Raw genomic sequence first — 20,535 nt, 5'->3', positions numbered from 1 at the left:
ACATTGAGGAACCTCCAAAACATAATATTAAGAAGAAAAAGACAGACACAAATAGTCATATATTACATGATTCCATTTATATAAAATATTCATAATAGATAAATACATGGAGATGGAATGCAAAGTGATTATTGCCAGGGAGTAGATAGGAGGAGAAAAAAGTTGGGAGAAACTGCTTAATGGGTAAGGGGTTTTACTTTGGAGTGATGGAAATATTTTGAACTAGATAGAGGTAGTGGTTGAGCAACATTGTGAATGTACTAAATGCCACTGAATTTTTCACTTTAAAATGGTTAATTTTATCTCATATTAATTTCACCTCTATAAATTATTATTTTATAAAGAATGTATAGTTCATTCCCACCCCCTCAGCTGATAGTAGCCATCAACTCTTTGAGTAATATATTAGTTTTCCATTGCTGCTGTAACCAATTACCACAAACTCAGTAGTTGAAAGCAACACATATTTATTATCTTACAGTTCCGCAGATCAGAAGTCTAGAATCTGTCTTACTGAGCTATAATTAACGTGTCAGCCGGGATGCATTCTTTTCTGGATGCTCTAGGAGATAATCTATGTCTTTGCCATTTTCAGCTTCTACAGTCTGCTCATATTATGTGGCTTGTGGCCCCTTCCTTCACCTTCAAACCAAGTAATTTTGCACCTCTCCAACCATTGTTCCACAGTCACATCTCACTCTGACTGACTACAGCAGGAAAAAGCTCTCAAACTTTATGCGTTTATGAAATTAGATGAAGTCCACGTGGATAATTCAGGATAATTATCCGATCTCAATTAATCACACCCGCAAAAGTCCATTTTTTTTTTCATTTTGCCATATAAAGCAGCATATTCACAGGTTTCAAGGATTGGAATGTAGACATTTTTGGGGGTCCATTATTCTGTCTTTCACATGCTGGGATTTTGTTTCACTGTGGGCTAACCTTAAACGCTATCCATGCTAGAGTAAGAAGAAGGAAATATCTTAACCTAGGGTAAATAGGACAAGAGATACTGCAGATTTCCAATGACATTTGGGTGCCTACTATTTTTAATGAGGTCTGTATGGTCAACTTCTCAAGTGAATAATTTGGTTTTAAAATTTGCCCCACATTTTCCCCATTTGCTGGCTACCCTCTATTACCTACCAACAAGGATCAAATCCAGTATAATTTCAAAATTAAACTATTGCACAGTATAATTAGTTGGTTAGCAGAATTTTAAACACAGTTCAAAACTCTGGCTTTACCATTTACTGGATGAAGTACCTTGAGCAGTTACTTAATTTCTCTGTACTTCAGTTTTCTCATCTGTAAATTTGTATATAATAGTATCTACCTCATAATGTTGTTATGAGAATTACATAAAATATGTGTGTAATGTGTGTATTGTATAGAGCAGAGCTCATGGCCCATAGACAGCTTTCAACTTTTTATCAGACAGACATGTCTCTCCAAGCAGGGAGAAAGCATCCAATACATTCATTTCAATTAAAGTGCTAGAAAATAGATGTGATACAATTGAATTTTATTTTCAAAAGGAGGCATGGAAATAACAAGGTTTAACTAAAAGAGTTCAATCTCTAATGGTAGAACTGATTATATTGTGAGACTTAAATGGGGGAGAAACTTTCAGTGAGGAGTCTTTCTAAGACACCACAGTTAATGGTCACCTCTAATAAGTTTCTGTTCCACCTACTGTTCAAGTTTGCCATTCAGGCATACAAATGCTCAAAATTATTTCTTAATTTGCAAGAAGGACATATTTTCTTTAGCTGCTCCTCACCAAGGCAACATTCTTAGAATTAGTAAATTATTTGTGGAGATGGTCTATATCCATCAAGTCAATTTCTTCCTTTTCATTTCCACTGCCATCATCTTAGACTAGAGATTCAATCCCTCTCCCCTAGACCACTTCATTAGCTTCCAAAATTCATGCAGTATTCTCCTTTTCTACAATCTATCCTCAACAGCAACATAATATCTTTGGTAAAATACAACTTTGACTAAATAATTTCTCTTTTCAATAATCTTTAGTGGTTTCCTGCCCCCTACAAAATTCAGTCAAAATTCTTGCCAGTCATTTAAAAGTATTCACATTCAGACCTCAGCCTGCCTTTACATAGCTTTCTCTCTTTCTCCTCTTCTACGTGTTTCCTCTAGTCCTTTCCTAAAAGACATATCACATATTTTCATCACTACACCTGTAGCCAGAATACTACCTCCCCTGATCTTAATGACCAGTCTAATATCAACTTTGAGATCTTCAACTCTAAGGCATCCATCATATCCTCTAAATTCCTTTAACATTTAGCTCATACACTTTAAGTGATATCTAATGGTCACTCATAATGATTTATCTATATATTGAATCCCATCCATTTAAATTATATACTTTTTGAGAGAAGAGATAATGTCCTTCTGACATAACTTGGGAAATTTGAGTCAGGATAATAGCTCAACATGTATGAGTTATTATCTGAGACTCCATGAAGCTGGACTTAACTGGGCTTATTAGATAAATGTCAAAAACTGAATAATCAGGAGTGTATGAATATTATAGAAATTGGTAAGCTAATAAATGCAAGAATATAGATTTGAACAGGTAAAATTAAGAAAGAAAGATCAAAAACAGAGAGACAGAAGAAAGGCTTATGTGAATTCACAGATACATAAATGCATAAATTTCAGGGTTTAAAAAAAACCTTAACATGTAATCTAGTCCAATTCCATGTGATGTATGAATCCCTTTGGTCACACTTCCTCATACTGCCTTATTCAATTTTGTGGCTTGTAGAGGATATATGCATATATGTTGAATATTGGATAAATGAATGAAATTTATTCCTTTTACTTATTGCTTAACATCCATAACATGACACTTTAAGGATTTGTTGTATTTTACTTTGCCTTTATAATAAAACCAAAGAAACCTAACAACTAAGTTTCCTTTTTAGAATTCAACTATGTTGTAAATATTATATTTTTTTAGAAAGTATACCCTAAACCTGAGTAACTCTTTGTTCCAATTAGTCATTGTACAATTTAATGCACCTCAGTCACTCTATCAGACCACCAATCTACCATTTGGTACACTGAAATGTAAATGTTAATAAGGTTTTTCTGTTGTCCCAAAAAAAGGTAATCCAACAGGGAGGCAAAGGGGGTTATAAGGAAAAGAACTTTTGATTGTGAATTTTGAGATTAGATCTGCTATTGACTAGCAGTGTAATTTGTAGTAACTTAACATCTCTGGGCCTCAATTGCCTTTTCTGTTAAACTAAGATAATAAAATCTTGTATCCTTGAGGGCAGAGACTAGAATGAATTAGACTTTCAAATTTTATTCCATTTGGAAGAGTAATTATTCAAAGTAATTGTTGCTAATGGGACATTGATATCAGACTGTAAAGAATACTGTCAAAATATCAGTTTAAAATAATATCAATTAAGCAAAGAAAGCAACCTGATGAATTTAAGCACTAGCAGGAGGAATCTCATCAAAGCTTCTGGTCATTATGTTGGCTAAGAAGTGGAAAGAAGGAAAATAATATCAAGGCCATAATAAGTATTTCACGCTAGATTACATAAAATAAACCTAGACTCATTTAAATAAAAATATTATAATAAGGAAACCCACCCTCTTAGCCTATCGAATCAACTTAATTTAATTCGACACATATTTATTAAACCACTTTTATGTGAGGTACTGTGCAAGTTTCAGAAAGGAATATTTCATTATCCTTTCAATCTAGGTACTTATGGCTTAGTGGGAGCAGGCAGACATTTATGCATATTAGTAATGCAAGTCGTACTAGAATAAGGGTAAGCCAGAATTGAAAAGGAGTTCTATGGGGTTATAAGAAAAAAAAAAAAAGACTAATGACTCGGAAGATCTGGGAGGAGGCACAGCTGAGACTGTGAAATTTGAACTGGCTCTTGAAGAATGGATAGAAATTTGATCAGCTCTGTCTTGGGGTAGGGATAGTATCAGTCAGTGAGAAATGAACAGCAGGCAAGGCAGAAGGAATACAATGAACATACAACAGAAAGGGCTGGGAACTAATAGGGAGCATCAAGAGTTTTAGGGGAATATTAGTGAGAAATAAAGCTAAAAGTGTGAATTAAAAGGCAAGTTCCCAGTATCCCAATTCGTAATTGGTTTTTAAAAAACAGTAGTGTTTCCACTTGCTTCAACCTAAGTAAATGTGATTCTGCTCTCAGAACTCTAGAGGGCAGTCTGGCACTTCCTACTAGGGATTAGAACCTAAAACACAAATTTTTTCATTCTAAATATTATTAACACTTTGTAGACATTAATGGGGTTTTTCTACAGATAACCAAAACAACTAATCAATTTTGTCAAATCATTAACAAAACTTGTTGTTACTGGTGTCATATTGACAAAAACTATAGTTGGTTGACTTAAAATTTTCACTTTTCAGGCAAATCCTTTAGTACCTAAAAGAGATATTATCTAAAGATAGTATCTAAAGAGATATAATATTCTCTTTACTGAGATCTCATTGCAAAAATTGTTTTATAATGACTAGGGTGATAAATATCAGTCCTATTTTATAGGTGAATAAATAAATACAGAGTGAGACAATAGATCAATAATATTTATATAGTAAGTCAAAGGAGGACGCTGAAACAACTAATTTTGGAGAAAGCTATCATTAGTTTCAAAGAGATTGAATACATTTCTCCCATTTCAGGTGCTTTCGCCATTGCATTTAAACACAACAAAAACCCCTTGTAAATAATGCAATTTGTTTTGCTATAAATAAGAATAACTAGTTGCATACACATAAGTGTTTTCACGTATATTACCTTGTTTAATCTTCATAAAAACTCACATAATAGACACTGAGCATATTAGTACTCTTATTTTAAAGACTGCTAACTGAAACTCAAATGGATTAGTTGGTTGTCTAAAGTTATGAAACCAGTAAGTAACAAAACCAGGACTAAATTAGAACCTAATGTTGTCACTGCCTAGTCCATTACTATATGTAATACCTACTACCTACCTTAGTTTTATGAAATTTAACACATTTCAGCAGTTTGAGATAGTCCTAAAAAACAGCTTACAAGTATTTTTCACTGTACAAACCCTCATTGAGAGAGAGACAGCAAGTCACATTCAAAGAAAAACAAAAACATAAATTATGTTTTGATGGTTTTGGTCACTGATCCAAGTGCTCTCTGAAATTAGGGAGAAAATTGTACGTGAATAAAGGGTCATAAGTATTTTTGTTATTGGTATTAATAGAACTAATGGGCTGGATAAATAAAGATGACATTTTAGTTGTAGCCCTGGGTCATATAGAAAACTGCACATTTACACACAAATTAATGTAACAAAGTGTGTCACTAGGAAATAAAAGTTGTTAAGAAAGAATAATATTTTTATTGTTGGAAGTTATGATGCTTACTTTAGTAATTCAAGCTTGGTACTTGAAATACTGTCCTTGCCAGCACTTTTTTAAAAAAAAATATTGACAATAGGAAATGCCAGCTCAGGATAAGATAGACACATTTCTATTTAAATTGCTCTCCCTCCAACAATCTTCTTTATTCTGGGAAGGAGTCCAATTATGACAACCTCATGTGTTCTTGGGTGTAGATTTTTTCATTTGAGGAGCATCAAAGCAGTCCTAAGGGTTTCTTTAAAAAAGGACAGGAGCCTGAGAGGAAGTCTTCAAAAAGTTGGCAAGGAGACAAATAAAATACACTTCACTTTTAAATGAATGCAAAACATTGTGAAACTGTGTCTTAGAGATTATTCCCAACATGCAATTTTAAAAATATTGGCTAGTGTTCACAAAGAAGAGGGCACGCTTACCCCTAACCTCCACATAACAAGCATTCACAATGTCCTTTTCATTAAGATTCTCATTTGTAAGTTTAACTTGTTGTTTTTATTAGGTAAACATTTTAATGTCTTGGGAAAAGGGAAAAACAAAAACATTTTTCTCTTCCATCCTATTTTAAGTGAAGTAATTGAAATGATTATCTTCCATTTATAATTTGAAAAGTCTCCAGTTAATAGATGTTGGGTGGATAGGGGATGAGCTTCACTTTTCTAAAGAAGCTTAATTTAAACATGAATCTATAGCTTGTAGTGGAAAAGTGGGTTTTAAAAATTTCTATTCAGAGCAAAACGTAAAGAGAAACATGGATCTTCTTCTACTGCCTAAGTTATTTACTTATTTTTCTTTCCTCATGGTGTTCATAGGATTGTCTTACCTACTAAAGAAAGTACACTGGTCAGAACTCTTCACAATTCATCAGTAATAATATCTCATTGGCATAGAAGGAATATAGCTAGTCAAGCAAAATCCCTCGTTTCTCTCAGATTTGACTGGATTACTGACTTTTTCCCCTTAGGGAGCTAGAACTGAATTTAGAAATGTTGATGTTAGTGAAATTCTCACGATCCCAGAGTTCCACAATAATTTTCTGCTTCTGAAAATTTCTGTGGACATAACCTCATATTATAAGTGAACATTTGAGAGAAAGAAAAACAATTCTTAAAAATAAAAGACTGAGCATGTGATACAAAAAAAAAGATAAGTGAGTGAATAATGATTAACTTTAAGATAAATCTTAAGAAAATGCTTGACATAATAGTGTGGCTGATCTGTTATTACTTATAACTATACTGGTAGTCTGTATCTTTAGCAAGCCTTCACTCTCTTTTCTTGCATAAGATGGACTAATTTCTTCATTTGAAAACTAACTCTGGCAGTAGGTCAGTCTCCAAAACTCCAAAGCAAAAAGAAAGCAAGTTCAATCACATTGTGTTAAATTATATGACTAATTAAAGGACACATATATGAGACATTCGATAGCATAGTGGACGCTGCCTTCAATTAGATCTTCAGTAAGCAAGTGTCTTAGTCCATTTTGAGTTGCTATAGCAGAATACCTGAGACTGAGCAATTTATTTAATTATTTATTTATTTATTTTTTGTTGTTGTTGTAAATAGCTTCAATGTATAAATATACACAGTGCTTTGCAAATCCCAAAAAGGAATTCCTTACTCTTTGTCCATTCTGATTGTCATCTGCAGGCTTTAGAGTAGGAATGTTCCATTTTCCACCCCACACCTTGACTACCACCCCTCACAAGTGACTGTGGGCTTATTGGATTCCAGCATAACCTCTAGCTCATTGGGTGGAAGCTGGTTGAGCTTGCTTGCTCCTTTTCTCCTCAAGGGTCCATGCAGAACCAAAGGCAGCTGGCTGAGTCAGGGGCTGCTCACTTAGAAGGCTTATGGCTCTCTGGTGCTCTTATTCACTGACAATTTCCCTTTTTTCCGGTTTCTTCCTTTCATGTTGCCATCGAAAGTGCAGTACAATTTGGGGTGATGACCAGGAACTGTGAAGAGGCTCATTATGAGTGTCTAGCCCAGGCTTTGTGATCCAGTTCAGAATCACCCTCCGATTGGCAGTGGTGTCCGGCTACAAAGCCCAGCCAGCAACTTGCGGCATTCCCTGTTTATATCCTCAGGGATTCATGAGGAAGGGTGGCTGTGGCTTGCAGAAGATCTCAGTATTCTGAATGCCCCTTTCATAATACTATCAACATCTTCCCTAATTTCTAAAATTGGTCATTTTGGCTAGAGATTGAATTCTTTTTTTTATTTTTATTTTATTATTATTATACTTTAAGTTTTAGGGTACATGTGCGCAAAATGCAGCTTAGTTACATATGTATGCATGTGCCATGCTGGTGTGCTGCACCCATTAACTCGTCATTTAGCATTAGGTATATCTCCTAAAGCTATCCCTTCCCCCTCCCCCCAACCCACAACAGTCCCCAGAGTGTGATGTTCTCCTTCCTATGTCCATGTGTTCTCATTGTTCAATTCCCCCCTATGAGTGACAACATGTGGTGTTTGGTTTTTTGTTCTTGCGATAGTTTACTGAGAATGATGATTTCCAATTTCATCCATGTCCCTACAAAGGGACTCATCATTTTTTATGGCTGCATAGTATTCCATGGTGTATATGTGCCACATTTTCTTAATCCAGTCTATCATCATTGGACATTTGGGTTGGTTCCAAGTCTTTGCTATTGTGAATAGTGCCGCAATAAACACACGTGTGCATGTGTCTTTATAGCAGCATGATTATAGTCCTTTGGGTATATACCCAGTAATGGGATGGCTGGGTCAAATGGGATTTCTAGTTCTAGATCCCTGAGGAATCGCCACACTGACTTCCATAATGGTTGAACTGGTTTACAGTCCCATCAACAGTGTAAAAGTGTTCCTATTTCTCCACATCCTCTCCAGCACCTGTTGTTTCCTGACTTTTTAATGATTGCCATTCTAACTGGTGTGAGATGGTATCTCATTGTGGTTTTGATTTGCATTTCTCTGATGGCCAGTGATGATGAGCATTTTTTCATGCGTGTTTTGGCTGCATAAATGTCTTCTTTTGAGAAGTGTCTGTTCATGTCCTTCATCCACTTTTTGATTGGGTTTTTTGTTTTTTTCTTGTAAATGTGTTGGAGTTCATTGTAGATTCTGGATATTAGCCCTTTGTCAGATGAGTAGGTTGCGAAAATTTTCTCCCATTTTGTAGGTTGCCTGTTCACTCTGATGGTAGTTTCTTTTGCTGTGCAGAAGCTCTTTAGTTTAATTAGATCCCATTTGTCAATGTTGGCTTTTGTTGCCATTGCTTTTGGTGTTTTAGACATGAAGTCCTTGCCCATGCCTATGTCCTGAATGGTGATGCCTAGGTTTTCTTCTAGGGTTTTTATGGTTTTAGGTCTAACGTTTAAGTCTTTAATCCATATTGAATTAATTTATGTATAAGGTGTAAGGAAGGGATCCAGTTTCAGCTTTCTCCATATGGCTAGCCAGTTTTCCCAGCACCATTTATTAAATAGGGAATCCTTTCCCCATTGCTTGTTTTTCTCAGGTTTGTCAAAGATCAGACAGTTGTAGATATGCAGCATTATTTCTGAGGGCTCCGTTCTGTTCCATTGATCTATATCTCTGTTTTGGTACCAGTACCATGCTGTTTTGTTTACTGTAGCCTTGTAGTATAGTTTGAAGTCAGGTAGCGTGATGCCTCCAGCTTTGTTCTTTTGGCTTAGGATTGACTTGGTGATGTGGGCTCTTTTTTGGTTCCATAGGAACTTGAAAGTAGTTTTTTCCAATTCTGTGAAGAAAGTCATTGGTAGCTTGATGGGGATGGCATTAAATCTATAAATTAACTTGGGCAGTATGGCCATTTTCATGATATTGATTCTTCCTACCCATGAGCATGGAATGTTCTTCCATTTGTTTGTATCCTCTTTTATTTCATTGAGCAGTGGTCTGTAGTTATCCCTGAAGAGGTCCTTCAAGTCCCTTGTAAGGTGGATTCTTAGGTATTTTATTCTTTTTGAAGCAATTGTGAATGGGAGTTCACTCATGATTTGGCTCTCTGTTTGTCTGTTATTGGTGTATAAGAATGCTTGTAATTTTTCTGCATTGATTTTGTATCCTGAGACTTTACTGAAGTTGCTTATCAGCTTAAGGATATTTTGGGCTGAGACAATGGCGTTTTCTAGGTATACAATCATGTCATCTGCAAACAGGGACAATTTGACTTCCTCTTTTCCTTATTGAATACCCTTTATTTCCTTCTCCTGCCTAATTGCCCTGGCCAGAACTTCCAACACTGTTGAATATGAGTGGTGAGAGAGGACATCCCTGTCTTGTGCCAGTTTTCAAAAGGAATGCTTCCAGTTTTTGCCCATTCAGTATGATATTGGCTGTGGGTTTGTCATAGATAGCTCTTATTATTTTGAGATACTTCCCATCAATACCTAATTTATTGAGAGTTTTTAGCATGAAGTGTTGTTGAATTTTGTCAAAGGCCTTTTCTGCATCTATTGAGATAATCATGTGGTTTTTGTCTTTGGTTCTGTTTATATGCTGGATTACATTTATTGATTTGTGTATATTGAACCAGCCTTGCAACCCAGGGATGAAGCCCACTTGATCATGGTGGATAAGCTTTTTGATGTGCTGCTGGATTCGGTTTGCCAGTATTTTATTCAGGATTTTTGCATCAATGTTCATCAAGGATATTGGTCTAAAATTCTCTTTTTTGGTTGTGTCTCTGCCCAGCTTTGGTATCAGGATGATGCTGGCCTCATAAAATGAGTTAGGGAGGATTCCCTCTTTTTCTATTGATTGGAACAGTTTCAGAAGGAATGGTACCAGTTCCTCCTTGTACCTCTGGTAGAATTCGGCTGTGAATCCATCTGGTCCTGTATTCTTTTTGGTTGGTAAGCTATTGACTATTGCCACAATTTCAGAGCCTGTTATTGGTCTATTCAGAGATTCAACCTCTTCCTAGTTTAGTCTTGGGAGGGTGTATGTGTCGAAGAATTTATCCATTTCTTCTAGATTTTCTAGTTTATTTGTGTAGAGGTGCTCATAGTATTCTCTGATGGTAGTTTGTATTTCTGTGGGATCGGTGGTGATATCCCCTTTATCATTTTGTATTGCGTCTATTTGATTCTTCTCTCTTTTCTTCTTTATTAGTCTTGCTAGTGGTCTATCAATTTTGTTGATCCTTTCAAAAAACCAGCTCCTGGATTCATTAATTTTTTGAGGGGTTTTTTGTGTCTCTATTTCCTTCAGTTCTGCTCTGATTTTAGTAATTTCTTGCCTCCTGCTCGCTTTTGAATGTGTTAGCTCTTGCTTTTCTAGTTCTTTTAATTGTGATGTTAGGGTGTCAATTTTGGATCTTTCCTGCTTTCTCTTGTGGGCATTTAGTGCTAGAAATTTCCCTCTACACACTGATTTAAATGTGTCCCAGAGATTCTGGTATGTGGTGTCTTTGTTCCTGTTGGTTTCAAAGAACATCTTTATTTCTACCTTCATTTCGTTATGTGCCCAGTAGTCATTCAGGAGCAGGTTGTTCAGTTTCCACGTAGTTGAGCGGTTTTGAGTGAGTTTCTTAATCCTGAGTTCTAGTTTGATTGCACTGTGGTCTGAGAGACAGTTTGTTATAATTTCTGTTCTTTTACATTTGCTGAGGAGTGCTTTACTTCCAACTATGTGGCCAATTTTGGAATAGGTGTGGTGTGATGCTGAAAAGAACGTATATTCTGTTGATTTGGGGTGGAGAGTTCTGTAGATGTCTATTAGGTCCGCTTGGTGCAGAGCTGAGTTCAATTCCTGGGTATCCTTTTTAACTTCTGTCTCGTTGATCTGTCTAATGTTGACAGTGGGGTGTTAGTCTCCCATTATTATTGTGTGGGAGTCTAAGTCTCTTTGTAGGTCACTCAGGACTTGTTTTATGAATCTGGGTGCTCCTGTATTGGGTGCATATATATTTAGGATAGTTAGCTCTTCTTGTTGAATTGATCCCTTTACCATTATGTAATGGCCTTCTTTGTCTCCTTTGATCTTTGTTGGTTTAAAGTCTGCTTTATCAGAGACTAGGATTGCAACCCCTGCCTTTTTTTTGTTTTCCATTTGCTTGGTAGATCTTCTTCCATCCTTTTATTTTGAGCCTATGTGTGTCTCTGCACGTGAGATGGGTTTCCTGAATACAGCACACTGATGGGTCTTGACTCTTTATCCAATTTGCTAGTCTGTGTCTTTTAATTGGAGCATTTAGTCCATTTACATTTAAAGTTACTATTGTTATGTGTGAATTTGATCCTGTCATTATGATGTTAGCTGGTTATTTTGCTCGTTAGTTGATGCAGTTTCTTGCTAGCCTTGATGGTCTTTACAATTTGGCATGATTTTGCAGTGGCTGGTACCGGTTGTTCCTTTCCATGTTTAGCACTTCCTTCAGGAGCTCTTTTAGGGCAGGACTGGTGGTGACAAATCTCTCAGCATTTGCTTGTCTGTAAAGTATTTTATTTCTCCTTCACTTATGAAGCTTAGTTTGGCTGGATATGAAATTCTGGCTTGAAAATTCTTTTCTTTAAGAGTGTTGAATATTGGCCCCCACTCTCTTCTGGCTTGTAGAGTTTCTGCCGAGAGATCTGCTGTTAGTCTGATGGGCTTCCCTTTGTGGGTAACCCGACCTTTCTCTCTGGCTGCCCTTAACATTTTTTCCTTCATTTTAACTTTGGTGAATCTGACAATTATGTGTCTTGGAGTTGCTCTTTTCGAGGAGCATCTTTGTGGCATTCTCTGTATTTCCTGAATCTGAATGTTGGCCTGCCTTGCTAGATTGGGGAAGTTCTCCTGGATAATATCCTGCAGAGTGTTTTCCAACTTGGTTCCATTCTCCCCGTCACTTTCCGGTACACCAATTAGAGTAGATTTGGTCTTTTCACATAGTCCCATATTTCTTGGAGGCTTTGTTCGTTTCTTTTTATTCTTTTTTCTCTAAACTTCCCTTCTCGTTTCATTTCATTCATTTCATCTTCTATCACTGATACCCTTTCTTCCAGTTGATTGCATCAGCTCCTGAGGCTTCTGCATTCTTCACATAGTGCTGTAGCCTTGGCTTTCAGCTCCATCAGCTCCTTTAAGCACTTCTCTGTATTGGTTATTCTAGTTATACATTTGTCTAAATTTTTTTCAAAGTTTTCAACTTCTTTGCCTTTGGTTTGAATTTCCTCCTGTAGCTCGGAGTAGTTTGATCATCTGAAGCCTTCTTCTCTCAACTCATCAAAGTCATTCTCCGTCCAGCTTTGTTCTGTTGCTGGTGAGGAACTGCGTTCCTTTGGAGGAGGAGAGGCACTCTGCTTTTTAGAGTTTCCAGTTTTTCTGTTCTGTTTTTTCCCCATCTTTGTGGTTTTACCTACTTTTTGTCTTTGATGATGGTGATGTACAGATGGGTTTTTGGTGTGGATGTCCTTTCTGTTTGTTAGTTTTCCTTCTAACAGACAGGACCCTCAGCTGCAGGTCTGTTGGAGTTTGCTAGAGGTCCACTCCAGACCCTGTTTGCCTGGGTTCCAGCAGCGGTGGCTGCAGAACAGCAGATTTTCACGAACCGCGAATGCTGCTGTCTGATCCTTCCTCTGGAAGTTTTGTCTCAGAGGAATACCCAGCCGTGTGAGGTGTCAGTCTGCCCCTACTGGGGGGTGCCTCCCAGTTAGGATGCTCAGGGGTCGGGGTCAGGGATCCACTTGAGTAGGCAGTCTGCCCGTTCTCAGATCTCCAGCTGCCTGCTGGGAGAACCACTGCTCTCTTCAAAGCTGTCAGACAGGGACATTTAAGTCTGCAGAAGTTACTGCTGTCTTTTTGTCTGTGCCATGCCCCCAGAAGTGGAGCCTACAGAGGCAGGCAGGCCTCCTTGAGCTGTGGTGGGCTCCACCCAGTTCCAGCTTCCCGGCTGCTTTGTTTACCTAAGCAAGCCTGGGCAATGGCGGGCGCCCCTCCCCCAGCCTCGCTGCCACCTTGCAGTTTGATCTCAGACTGCTGTGCTAGCAATCAGTGAGACTCCGTGGGCGTAGGACCCTCCAAGCCATGTGAGGGATATAATCTCCTGGTGCACCGTTTTTTAAGCCGGTCCGAAAAGCACAGTATTGGGGTGGGAGTGACCCTATTTTCCAGGTGCCGTCTGTCACCCCTTTCTTTGACTAGGAAAGGGAACTCCCTGACTCCTTGCGCTTCCCGAGTGAGGCAATGCCTCGCCCTGCTTCGGCTTCCACATGGTGCGCTGCACCCACTGTCCTGCGCCCACTGTCTGGCACTCCCTAGTGAGATGAACCCGGTACCTCAGATGGAAATGCAGAAATCACCCATCTTCTGCCTTACTCACGCTGGGAGCTGTAGTCCGGAGCTGTTCCGTTTTGGCCATCTTGGCTCCCCAACTGAGCAATTTATAAGGAACAGAAATCTATTTCTTACAGTTCTGAATGCTGGGTGGCCCATATTGGGTGTGGGTGTTCTTGATAATTCATTCTGTGATAGAAGGAGGAAGGGCAGGGGAGCACACACACACAAAAGAGGGGAAAAGTTGTACAAACACATCTTTTTAATCAGGAGACCACTCCATCAATAATAGCATTAATGTATATATGAGGGCAGAGCCCTCATGACCTAATCACCTCTTAAAGCTTTCACCTCTCAATACTGTGGCTTTGGGAGTTAAGTTGTCAACACATGATTTGGGGGGGGATACATTTAAACCATCACAGAAAAAAAAAAGTCTCTGAAGAGATAATTCTTGTTAGAGTATTTTATAAGAAATACAAAGATTTCAGGCCCCGAGCCCACGGGTCTGTGCGGATGGTAGGGATGCCGACCCTACCGAGGAGGAGATGGCAGAAACGGAGAGAAACGAGGAGGAGCAGTTCGAATGCCAGGAACTGCTCGAGTGTCAGGTGCAGGTGGGGGCCCCCGAGGAGGAGGAGGAGGACGAGGGCCTAGTGGCCGAGGCCGAGGCCGTGGCTGCCGGCTGGATGCTCGATTTCCTCTGCCTCTCTCTTTGCCGAGCTTTCCGCGATGGCCGCTCCGAGGACTTCCGCAGGACCCGCAACAGCGCAGAGGCTATTATTCATGGACTATCCAGTCTAACAGCTTACCAGTTGAGAACGATATACATATGTCAGTTTTTGACAAGAATTGCAGCAGGAAAAACCCTTGATGCACAATTTGAAAATGATGAACGAATTACACCCTTGGAATCAGCCCTGATGATTTGGGGTTCAATTGAAAAGGAACATGACAAACTTCATGAAGAAATACAGAATTTAATTAAAATTCAGGCTATAGCTGTATGGAAAATGGCAACTTTAAAGAAGCAGAAGAAGTCTTTGAAAGAATATTTGGTGATCCAAATTCTTATATGCCTTTGAAAAGCAAATTGCTTATGATAATCTCTCAGAAAGATACATTTCATTCCTTTTTTCAACACTTCAGCTACAACCACATGATGGAGAAAATTAAGAGTTACGTGAATTATGTGCTAAGTGAAAAATCATCAACCTTTCTAATGAAGGCAGTGGAAAAAGTAGTAGAAAGCAAAAGGACAAGAACAATAACTTCTCAAGATAAACCTAATGGTAATGATGTTGAAATGGAAACTGAAGCTAATTTGGATACAAGAAAAATTGTTAGTGACAAACAGTCTGCGGTAACTGAATCCTCAGAGGGTACAGTATCCTTATTGAGGTCTCACAAGAATCTTTTCTTATCTAAGATGCAACATGGAGCCGAGCAACAAGACCTTAATAAGAAAGAAAGAATAGGAATTCTTCAAAGTACAAAAAAGAATAAAGAAAGCAGAAAAGCCACTGAAAGCAGAATACCTGTTTCAAAGAGTCAACCGGTAACTCCTGAAAAACATCGAGCTAGAAAAAGACAGGCATGGCTTTGGGAAGAAGACAAGAATTTGAGATCTGGCATGAGGAAATATGGAGAGGGAAACTGGTCTAAAATACTGTTGCATTATAAATTCAACAACCGGACAAGTGTCATGTTAAAAGACAGATGGAGGACCATGAAGAAAGTAAAACTGATTTGCTCGGACAGCAAAGGCTGATTGTGTTTGTAAAAGCTTGATGAAAGGACAGTTAAGTATTTTGATCACTGCATTTTGTTTGAAACTTGTGTCATTGATGTAATTTAAGACTTTTGTTTAAAGCATTACAGTATTTTTCTGTGACCACCAATTAATATGAGGGTTTGTGCTATAAGAGTTAAAGCATATGCTATCATTGTATTCTTTAAGAATCTTATTTTGATAAAATGTAAATTTGTTGAACCCTGCCACATTTAGTATCCCCACCCCCAAATCCTGTTCCAATGAAAAAATTAAAACCTGATACGAAAAAAAAAACAAATTCAGTTAACCTATTTTGTGTCTGTAGGTTGACCTCAACCCTGTAACGTAACCCATTAAAATGAATTTTCTTTTTTTTTAAGACAGAGTTTCTCTCTGTTGCCCAGGCTGGAGTGCAATGGCGCAATTTCAGCTCACTGCAACCTCTGCCTCCCGGGTTCAAGCGATTCTCCTGCCTCAGCCTCCTCAGTAGCTGGGATTACAGGCAGACACCATCACGCCCAGCTAATTTTTGTATTTTTAGTAGAGGTGGGGTTTCACCATGCTGGTCAGGATGGTCTCCAACTCCTGACTTCATGATCCACCCACCTTGGCCTCCCAAATTGCTGAGATTACAGATGTGAGCCACTGCGTCCTGCCTAAAATGAATTTTCCAGATGATTGAATAACAGTAGTCCTTTGATAGGAGATAAGGACTTGGTTTGTGGCCTTAATATACTACTTAATTACTTAAGATGTTTATTAATAGAATGATAAATGTACAGAGTAACCTATAAGCATGACATACTTTTGCTTTCAGTAGTTTCATGTAAAGAAAAAAACTTGAAAATAGTAATACCTGAGGACCCATGGGAATAATAGACACTGGGGAGGTAGGGTGGGGAGCGGGAGCAAGAGCTGAAAAACTACCTACTGGGGACTCTGCTCACTACCTGGGTGACAGGATCATCCGTACCCCAAACCTCAACATCAAACAGTATACCCAGCTAACAAACCTGCCCATGCCTTCCCTGAATCAAAAATAAAAATCAAAATATTTTTTTTTTAAAAGAAAAAGACAATAGTATTACCCATGGGACAAAATTTGTACTATTAGCAAGAATCATTTTGTGTCTCATTTAGAAACAATTTGACTTTTGTTCCAGTGTTTAAACTTTGACAAAAATGGTTTTGAATAGATCTTTATAACCTGATGCCATAAATACAAGATTCTCTGATACCTTCATTTAATATATCAATATTGGGCCTAAAACAGTATTCTGTAAAGCTTAAATTGGTATTAACTATGATCATCTTGATGTCTATGATAGATAATAAACAAGGTCGTACATACCTTACTAAACAAAACAAAAAAAAAAGAAATACAAAGATTTCTATGAGAAGAGTACCATAAGGAAATTTCAAAATGTAGCTCAAGTAGTTAAATGTTTTGAAATAATGGATTGAGTTATTTAAGAATGATTACATAAATGGTATTGAACACCTACCAAGTTTCAAAAAAATATTTTAAGTAGGTTTCTCTTTCTAGTATTAACTGGTCAGCAGTTTCAAGGATACTTAAGACTGTTTCTAATAGAGGAAATATAACTTGTTTTCTGTACAAAGTTGTTGAGGTAAAGAATGAAAATAAAGTATGCTAAGATGCAACCTCGGTTCACACTGGAATTCTCCTTCTATCTAAGCTTACTATACTCACGGTATTGTAAAACAATTCTGAAGAGGAACAGCCTACAAACTATTTTGAGGTTGTACAATTTGACCCATACATTTGTTCCGAAAATAAGGTAATAATAGATTGACCAGTGACAAACACAATCTGATTTTTAGAAATATTAGTGATGATTTATGCACTCATTATGTACCAGGCTGTGTGCTCAGCATTTTAAAACATATTATCTAATTTAATCCCTCTATAAATTCTGTGAAGAGAGAATTAAATTATTATTATATCATTTTGCATATGAGGAAGTTTAGGTACCAAAAATGATGTTAAGTAACAGTCAAATCACTTTCTAGTAAGACAGTGCCAGGACATATGCAAGGTTAGTCTGTGTTATTTGGTTGTTTTCATGCTGCTAATAAAGACATACCTGAGACTGGGTAATTTATAAAGCAAAGAGGTTTAATGACTTCACAGTCCCACATGGCTGGGGAGGCCTCAAAATCATGGTGGAAGTCAAAGGAGAAGCAAAACTACATCTTACATGGTGGCAGGTAAAAGAGACTGTGTGCAGGGGAACTCTTTTTTATAAAACCATCTGATATCTTGAGACTTATTCACTATCATGAGAACAGCCTGGGGAAGACTCACCCCCATGATTCAGTTACCTCCCACCAGGTCCTTTGATGGACACATGGGAATTGTGGGAGCTACAATTCAAGATGAGATTTGGGTGGGAACACAGCCAAACCAACCATATCATTTCACGTCTGGCCCTTCCCAAATTTCATGTCCTCATATTTCACAATCAGTCATGCCTTCCCAACAGTCCCTCAAAGACTTAACTCATTTCAGCATTAACTCAAAAGTCTACAGTCCAAAGTCTCATCTGAGAGGAGGCACAAGTTTCTTGTGTGAGATAGTAGTTTTTAAAATTTAGTCTTATATTTTTATGAAAACTGGTGTGAGACTTTTAAAGAAATTCCTGTAAGACTTAAGACTTAGTGGTCCTCAATGTTTGAGTGAAAGAAAAAGCCTCTTTAAAAATTAGGTAGGACATGATGGTTCCAGCTTCATCCATGTCCCTACAAAGGACATGAACTCATCCTCAGCAAACTATCGCGAGAACAAAAAACCAAACACCGCATGTTTTCACTCATAGGTGAGAATTGAACAATGAGAGCACTTGGACACAGGAACGGGAATATCACACATGGGGGCTTGTCGTGGGGTAGGAGGAGGGGGGAGGGAAAGCATTAGGAGATATACCTAATGTAAACGACGAGTTAATTGGTGCAGCACACCTACATGGCACATGTATACATATGTAACAAACCTGCATGTTGTGCACATGTACCCTAGAACTTAAAGTATAATAAAAAAATAAAAAATAAAAATTAGGTAGGACATCAGAAAAATATCTAAAAAGTTCCAGGTCCTTAATGCTACACAGAAACACCAAAAAGCAACTAGAGACTTGTTAAAATAATATTACAGAAAGTCAGGAAGAAAGTCACACATCTAGACCTAACAAATGAATGCTCAGTCATGAAACAGTGACATTTAAAACTGTAACATTTTCATTGTAGTTTTATTTGCACTTGCCCTATCTGCCACCACTATAGCACAGTCTTGGTTTGGAGGAGGCAGGAGCCCATTTCCACATTTACACCCATGATCCTGAAAGATCACAGAAGAACTTATTTTCAAAGTTCTAACCCTGTCTGGGGCTGCCTGAAGAACCGACATCTGTTTTGCATAACTCAGAGGTCATGAGAGAAAAGTGTGTTGTAACTGACTGCAAGAAAAAAATTATTGTTCAATATCCCTAATTAACATAGTTGCAAAAATTTTAGACAAAATACTAGCAAACTAAATGTTGCAACACATTAAAAAGATCACAACCATGACCAAATAGGATTTATCCCTATGATATGAGGATGGTTCAATCTAAATAAATCAATAAATGTGATGTACTACACTAACAGAATGAAGGAAAAAATTATATGTCCATCTCAATAGATGTAGAAAAAGGATTTCATGAAATTCACCTTTTTTATGATTAAAAAGAAACCTCTCAACAAATTAGGTATAGAATTAATGCACTTCACCATAATAAAGACCAAATATGACAAGCTCACAACTAACATTATGCTCAGTGTTGAAAAGCTTTAAACATTTTTCTCTAAGACTAGGAACAAAACAAGAATTCTCACTGTCTCCACTTCTATTTTCAACAGAGTTCTTGAGGTCCTATCTAGAGCAGTAAGGCAAGAAAAAAAATAAATGAAAGGCATATATATTGGAAATGAAGAAGTAAAAGTATCTCCATTTGAAGATAACATAATATTTTAAAAACGTAACTATATGAGTTGATTGATGTGTTAATCAACTTGATTGTAATTATTACTTTACAATGGATATGTATATCAAAACATCAGGTGCACACCTTAGATATATAAATTTTTTGTTTCTAAATATACCTCAATAAAGGTGGAAAAACACATGAAAACAAACACTATAAGAAATATTTTTTTAATTAACAAAACAAAAAGGAGGGTAGTAATTCGGGAAATGATAAATGAAAAAGCTATGAACACACAGCAAACACATTTTAAAATGGCAAAAATAAGTCATTTTCTATCATTAATTACTCTCTATGTAAATAGGTTAAAGTTCCCAAACAAAATACATAAATTGACTGAATGGATGGAAAAGGGCATTCAAATGCGTGCTATCCACAAGTGACTCACTTTAGATTTAAGGACACAAATAAGTCGAAAGTAAAAGGAAGCAAGTAGATATTCCATGCAAATATTAAAGAAAAAAGAGGTGAAATGTAGATACTCATAAGAGAAAATAATGGACTTTAAGTAACAATATACTACAAGAGAAAATGGCATTATATATTAATAAAAATGTCAACTTTCCAAGAATATATAACAGTCTAAGCAGATGTGCATCAAACATAAGAACTCCCAAATATATCAAGAATACACTGACATAACTGAAGGAAAAAATAAGTGGCTCTACAGTCATGGTAGACATGTCATTACTCTGCGTTCAATAATGGATGAGATAATTAACCAGAAGTTCAATAAGAAAACAGAGAACTTGAACAGCACTACAAACCAATTAAATTAGATGAGATGATATCTCATTGTAGTTTTGATTTGCATTTCTCTGATGATCAGTGGTGTTGAGCACCTTTTCATATTGTCTGCCATTTGTATACCTCCTTTTGAGAAATGTCTATTCAAATTTTTTAACCCTCTTTTGATAGGATTACTAGATTTTTTTCTGTAGATTTGTGTAAGCACTTTATATATCTTTGTTATTAATCCCTTGTCAGATGGGTAGTTTGAAAATATTTTCTCCTGTTTT

At 37.2% G+C, this 20,535-nt stretch overlaps 1 protein-coding gene across 1 annotated transcript; it reads left to right on the top strand.

Annotated features, from left to right (window-relative positions):
• The first annotated feature begins 541 nt into the window (after nt 1-541).
• LOC100984603 (telomeric repeat-binding factor 1-like) lies at nt 542-15,809 on the top strand. Its single transcript, XM_055106206.2, is given in 3 exon segments — nt 542-653; nt 14,174-14,698; nt 14,701-15,809. Coding segments are annotated over 3 exon segments (1,407 nt in total). The 3' UTR covers nt 15,471-15,809.
• Nucleotides 15,810-20,535: the final 4,726 nt, after the last annotated feature.

The sequence above is a fragment of the Pan paniscus genome, chromosome X (genome assembly GCF_029289425.2).
Source record: "Pan paniscus chromosome X, NHGRI_mPanPan1-v2.0_pri, whole genome shotgun sequence".
Lineage (NCBI taxonomy): Eukaryota > Metazoa > Chordata > Mammalia > Primates > Hominidae > Pan > Pan paniscus.
This window is presented reverse-complemented; position numbering and strand designations above follow the sequence as displayed.